The sequence below is a fragment of the Tachypleus tridentatus genome, chromosome 5 (genome assembly GCF_004210375.1).
Source record: "Tachypleus tridentatus isolate NWPU-2018 chromosome 5, ASM421037v1, whole genome shotgun sequence".
Lineage (NCBI taxonomy): Eukaryota > Metazoa > Arthropoda > Merostomata > Xiphosura > Limulidae > Tachypleus > Tachypleus tridentatus.
Genome location: NC_134829.1, coordinates 31,625,452 through 31,632,467, shown reverse-complemented (window position 1 = coordinate 31,632,467; position 7,016 = coordinate 31,625,452). Strand labels below are relative to the sequence as shown.

The window sequence follows — 7,016 nt, the reverse complement described above, 5'->3', positions numbered from 1 at the left end:
CTGCGCTAGCCCTCGAGTAGCTCTGCGCGAAATTCAAAATACAGACTGTTCTTTTCTTTCGACTTTGCAGGGAGTTAAAATAAAAAAAAAACACACATATACACAATTATATTTTTTATTTACTAATTTATTACATTTCGACCAGTACATCTGATACAAGATCATTCTTACACGCTTTTACATCATAACATCACACTTCTTCCACGTTTTCGTTGTTTTATTTTAAGAACGACTTGAATGAACTAAACCAAAAACTCTCCGTGATCTCCTTCTTTGCTATATACACAAACAGTGTTATCCGGTTCATGTACCATCAGTTTACTTCCTTAAATTTTGTTTTATAAATTCTGATCGTTGCTTACAATAACAAAATAACAACAACAAATTATTCAGACAAGGCCTAGGGTTATTATAGTGCTTAGCTTATGTAAATAGAACTTATCTAACTTTTGTTAAAATTGTACTTTCGACTTGAGCTTCTAAAAAAAAAAACAGTAGCCTAAATATCAACCGAAGTACCATCTCAATGTTAATACCATAATTATACCTTAAACTTATGTATACATAAGTTACACGTCTTAATGTTTTATTTACCTCCAATGTACGTTACATAGTAGACTATTCTAATTCACCAAACTGACATCTATAGGTTGATATAGTAACCAAATAAACTCTGCTTATACTTCTAAATTGAATATATTAAAGTTTAGCATTTAAACAATGATAGAACGAGGATGTATTTCTTTTTTTTTAAATTACTAATTAACCTTTATCTCAAAGTTTTATTGTGTTTGTTTAAAATATTGAAACTAAGTGAAAGTCGTCAAACGCAAAATTAAAGAAGCCTTACTTATATAACAACTTAAACCCAAAATAAACCAATATAAAGGAACGCCTTTATACCTATATTAATAAAATAAATAAAATTATATATTCAAACATCTAATACCGCCCTCTGCATTTCGACACACAGTTACACAACCCAGTGATGACGAGAAACCCACTTGTTGAGAAATTTATATGCAAAAACGGCTCGTTTGGGCTGAGAAAACACTTTACATAGAAGAGCGAACAACGTTTCGACCTTCTTCGGTCATCGACACAACCCCTTTCAAACATGTGGTCAGCTTCCGGTTAGTTACCTCTTTCTTTGTGAACCTGACGATGACCGAAGAAGGTCGAAACGTTGTTCGCTCTTCTATGTAAAAGTGTTTTCTCAGCCCAAACGAGCCGTTTTTGCATATAAAAGTCGTCAAAGTTTGTAAGCTCGTAATTATTATGTTTTGCACATGACATTCACAACTGATATTGCTTGACTATCAGTAAAATACTTTCAACTTTTGTTCGTGATGACAAGAAACCCACTTGAAGTAAAAATGTATCTCAGGATGGCTGGTATTAATACTTTAACCTGAAGATGGCCTAAGAAAGCTGAAACGTTGAACAATATTTTTCTTATTGCGTGTTCGAACGAGTTTGAACGTTAGAGCTTAAATTTCAATCCATAAATATAATTCTTGAAATGTCTAAACGAATTATTAAGACCTAGTATTCTGTAAATTATGTTATCTAACATCAGAAGTAGAGCTTATATTCTTTATATTCCGCACTCTTAAGTTATCATGCATTTAATGTCACTAAACCAAATATCCATAATCGTCTCGGGTTATGCCTCTGCTGCTACAAACTGACTAGTTACTTACTTTAAAAATAGGTTATAATGAAATATCGACACTGAAACTATGCTTATATCATATACATTTATATTTTATTAAGGTGTGAGAACGTGCGCTACATTTGATAAACAATAGTAATATTATCTAAATCCTAAAACAACGTTATTGAGAATTTTATTGAAGGAGTTTCTGTCTACCGATGTTCCACATATAGTATGGCAGAATTTACAGTAAAGCAAATCAGGCTTAATATAAGTTTAATGTGACATATGTATGTTCTTCGAGTGAAATAAATCGATGTCAATAAAAGATATTAACTAAATATCTTATTAGGATGAATAAATATATGTACATGTAATTCTAAATACAATTGAAATATAAACTTTTATATGTTTTTATCGTCTGACAAATGGACCGTTACAAGAGTATTTTACGTCGCAGATTTGGTTTCCTTGGGTTTCTCCTCTACTTGTCGCGTCCTGCAGAGCTCGAAGAACCTTGTCGTACTTTGGACTGATATCAATATAACTGGAATAAATAACAGTAAAATGGTTCTATTTATTGATTGACTCCACTTGTTTTATATTAATGTAGCTTTTGAAACGTGAAAGTTACTATACGTTCAACAATAATTTAAAAGTTCTTATTGGTAACAAAGGGTAAATCAATTTGGCTTAAATACATAATCTTATAGGCTTAAATACATAATCTTATAGGCTTAAATACATAATCTTTCGGTCACAACACCTAACTGCCTCTTTATTTTGGGGAGACATTGATACGTGGTTGGGGCGCTCGAATCGTTACTTTAGGGTCGAGAGTTCGAATCCCCTTCACACCAAACATGTTCGCCCTTTCAGTCGTGGGGGCGTTATAATGTGACGGTCAGTCCCACTGTTTGTTGGTACAAAAGTGGCCCAAGAGTTGGCGGTGGGTGGTGATGACTAGCCGCCTTTCCTCTAGTCTTACACTGCTAAATTAGGGACGACAAGTGCAGATAACCCTCGTATAGCTTTGCGCGATATTCAAAAACCAATAAGCCACTTTATTTTTTATATGACAAAATATTATTTCCCTCCTGTGGATGAGCAGGGAAAATGGCCCGAAGCTTGTCTTCTCAAACCTAAACTGTATTTGACTCAATTATTATCCATTAATTACAAAATCTGACTTCATTCTTTACCTTATAAACTAACTTAATAAAACAAAACACTGCAATTTATATACTTATCTTTTCGATAAAAAAACGAAACATTTTAACGTAAATTTACATTATATCATAGTCTGATTGTCAGTGAAATTACGTCACTAGAATAATTTTTTAAAGGTAGAAATAAATTTATACAAAAACATAATTTCTTTTCAAGCACGTGTACTTTTTAAATCAACTTGATTCTCGTCATATGTTTTTATTTTTCAGAAAGATATGTACAAGATATATACACAGTAGAATGTAATGAGCCAAGTTGAACTGACCACAAGTTTATTGATGGACAAACTTATTTGGTTATTTGGTGACTCAGACCATTAAACGTACTTCTGTTAATTTCTTTAGCTAATTACAGTAAATGTGTTTTCATCACAGCTCAAGCCAACGATTTTTCTAGTATCTTAAGATTTAAAACACAAAATACACTATCATGTTTAACGGCCGAGCTTTTCTATTATTTTAAGCATCAAGTCTATTTTCGTGTTTAATAGATGTTAGGATCGTACTATATTCGCACTTCGGTTTCCATTCTTATATTCAAAAACATTGCAAAGAATATAATTAAGGTTATTTTGAATTAAGCACAAAGCTACACAATGGGCTATCTGTGCTCTGCCCACCACGGGTATCGAAACCCGGATTTTAGCGTGTAAGTCCGCAGACATACCGCTGAGCTAATTAAGGTTAAATATTATGATTGAACTATTCGAAATTTTAAAACTGTGTTTGTCAGAAAGCTCTCTAGTTTGTTTGCTTTTCTAACAAGCTAGATAGTGCGTTGCTTGTTGCATACTAAAGAAAATTGTGATAATTGATACATTTGGTATCTGATGCAATATTGTAAAATTACAATATTCAGCTTATTAAGTTATTAAAATATACAGTCTGTCTTTATTAACTGAAATTAATAATTTGTTTATATAAGAAGAGAATAAATGTTTACAGATAAATCACGAAATCATACACCTGATAAAAGTTTGCCACCAGAGGGAGCTCGTGTTACCAAGTTTCATGTGTTATCGCAGTCTGAAACATGAGTGGAGGACGCACGTAAATCACGATTCATTTATCTAATAACTGTATTTATTTTCATACACGTTTAAATTAAACGGACAAAGAAACGAAGCTTCAGAGTTATTATTAACTGATATATTTTGTCAAGCGATGGTTCGCAGTTTCTCATTCATTAGTTTAGTTAATATCTTATTTTTTGTAAGTTCATATCAAGATACCTCTGCTGATGTTTTATTGTAACAATAATTCAAGAAGTAAGGTTATATTGTTTCTTTAACAATACTTACGTTTTTACATAATTCACTAGATTCATCAGGATTCTTCCACCAGTAATGTACGCTTTAGCACTTTTCGGATTCTCGCAGGCCAGCTTGTTCAAACAGCCGTAGTTGTCGGTGTTTACTGACCATATGTATGTAGCCAACCAACGCATATCTTCGCTAGTGAATTCAAACTTTGTTGGTCCGAGATCCTTTGCATCTCTCCAGACGTTTTCATATTCGTACGGATAGTAGTAATAAGGTGTTACGGTTGGATTTCCTAATCCGACTGCGAGACTACCAATACTACTGAATCCAAAATAACCGGCAAGAATCAGAATGGCTTTGACGGTTAAAAATATGACAAAGTTTTTAATATTTATTGCTAAAACTTGTGACGTGCTAACTGAACGACCAATCGTTTCAGCGAAGCTTGTGAAGATGCTAAGTATTCCATTCGCTCTCTGTGGGACTGTTGAGGTTTGAGCGTCAACCCATGAAGTCCAGATCAAACTGAGCAATATTGTTAGCTTTAGAAACGAGGTGTAGGAAAGAAACATCTGTAAAGCAAATGAGACGTAGTGACATCTGTATCACAAATATAGAATCATTTTAAAATTCAAACAAAATAATGAAAATAATAAATTAATTATTTTTGTTTGATCTCACACAGGTGATCTAAGCAGACTTAAAATAATATTTTTTCATGCTCAATGAAAGTTGTTTTTATATGCATTCTGTTTAATTTTCAAAGCAGCGATAACGGAATGAATATGTCTGCTAAACTTGCTTAAGTCCTCAATTCGTGTTGGTTTAATTAGTGAGAAAGAAGTACAAAAATAGTTTCTCGTTTAAATGATTTCACTCTTAAAAACGCATTTCGAGTTCGATTACACTATGTAACAAAATTTTTACTTTTTCTTGTTCCTGGACAGAAAGTGTTATTTCCAAATTGCTGATGCCTAAAGTAAATGGAAAAGACCTATTTTTCTTTTCAAACTTTGCTTTGTAACCTGGAAGCGTATAACGAAAACACGATGGGAGACTATATTTTGGGGGCTGATACGTGAAAGTGATTTACATTACAGTCTCAAATCTCGAAAAACTACTCACTTCTAAACATTTTTGTATAACTTTAGTATAAATACATGTAAATGTTGATTCATATGTTGTTTAAATGAAAATGTGCAAATTTGCCCGTTTTTACATATAAAATAGGTTAATTTCTAAATTTCATTATCCAGGTCATAAAAGCAAAGTTTGAAGGGAATAATGGCCGTTTTCTGTATTTTTACAACATAAGCAATTAAGAAATAACTCATACTATCCAGGAACAAAATTTGTGTTACATAGTGTTATCACATTTCTGAGCGTGGTGAACCACAATTCAGAGAACATTAAAATCATATTTATTAGTTATTTGCACGAAGAATAACTAACTGTTATACATGCTCTTGATAAGACTTACGTACCTGACAAACGATTCAACATAAAAACTGTTTAAAACTGACTGGATTCACTTAGTTATCATGCTGACGCTGATACAATTAAACTAACCTCTATGGTTTATTTATTAAGTCTCAGAAAATTAACACAGATATTCGATACAAAAAGTGATATTGGAGACAAAACATGGTCGGTGGACTCAGCAGATAGCCTGATAAGGCTTTGCTATAAGAAAATACACACACACAACACGGTAATGATTATATACCTTCAAGTTAAAACGTAGCGCTTAGAGATACCCCTAATGTTTTCAAACCTGGGTTTACTTTATGAGCCAAAATTCGAGAATCTGTTTCACTTGAATTTGTACAGTCGCATAGTATATCATTCAATTTATTCTATACAAGAGAACTAGGTTTGAAACTAAAAAAACAAAAGAAATACTCTTTTTTAATGCTTATAAATATGTTAAAATATGGAAACTTACACTGAAATGGATGCTCTTTGATGTTCTCTTTATAAGAAAGAATCTTGCAGATATTTTAAAAATGCTTGGTTTAGTTGTAGCGAGAAAATAAAGTATGTGGTTGTAAAAGTAAAACAACATCCTTGAAGTTTGCTTTTATACTTGTAGTTACCCCATGTATCGCGATACGAATTGTACTTCCTGTCCTTAGACGTTATAATAAGTCACCCTTCAACCTTGACCTTTCATGTAGCCATTGCTATCGCTTGAGGGTTAAATATTACTGTCCACAACACAACACGTTGAGTTCCATGGCTCACTTCCGGAAAACGAAATCTATTCCAAGCCATTAGAGCTGTGTTAAAATGTTTCACGTCAATACTGGATGAATATTTGAAATCGTGATGTATTTTCTTTGTAATTAGTGTTTTCATGTGTCTAAGATGAAACATTTTCTATTTGGACTGCACAGAAATGGAAACGTAAATAAAATTCAAACTTAAAATTGTGGCTAAACTGTTTTTTTTTTCAACAATAAATTATTAATTCGTTATTAAAATTATTATATTGTTATTATTTTAAATATATTAAATGTTATTACATTACTGGGCTCTAATTTACGTTATACACTTTTCTGTTTTGTTTTTATTTACTTTACAAAAGTGTTAAATTTGTGACGTTTTACTTCCGTTAGTTCTGCTTTTTTATACAAGCATATAGTAACTATAACGCTAAAATTCAGGGCTTGATTCGCAAGGTAGTCACGGGGCAAATAACAAGTTGTGCAGCAATATTCTAAAACAAACAAAACTTTAGTTGATATATGTATAAGCCTTAAGACAATACAAACAAAATAAAATTATTCATATTAATATAACTGAAAGTTGTTAATTGCATACGATATTAATAACATATATTGCACATGAAACGTTTCCAAAAATATA

The 7,016-nt window shown here is 32.0% G+C and overlaps 1 protein-coding gene across 1 annotated transcript; it reads right to left on the bottom strand.

Moving 5' to 3' along the window:
• Positions 1–1,251: 1,251 nt before the first annotated feature.
• Positions 1,252–6,223, bottom strand: LOC143250256 (uncharacterized). The gene is made up of 3 exons (XM_076500726.1): positions 6,094–6,223; positions 4,188–4,720; positions 1,252–2,204 (listed from the first exon to the last, which is right to left on the bottom strand). Exons 1-3 carry the CDS (start codon positions 6,211–6,213, stop codon positions 2,072–2,074), a joined length of 786 nt encoding a protein of 261 aa, XP_076356841.1. The 5' UTR covers positions 6,214–6,223; the 3' UTR covers positions 1,252–2,071.
• Between the last annotated feature and the right edge of the window lie 793 nt (positions 6,224–7,016).

Coding starts and splice junctions, on each gene's coding strand:
- LOC143250256 (XM_076500726.1), bottom strand. CDS start 6,213: ATGTTGTTTTACTTTTACAACCACATACTTTATTTTCTCGCTACAACT. Junction 4,721..6,093: donor CAAAGAGCATCCATTTCAGT/GTAAGTTTCCAT, acceptor TTTGCTTTACAG/ATGTTTCTTTCCTACACCTC. Junction 2,205..4,187: donor CTAGTGAATTATGTAAAAAC/GTAAGTATTGTT, acceptor TATTTATTCCAG/TTATATTGATATCAGTCCAA.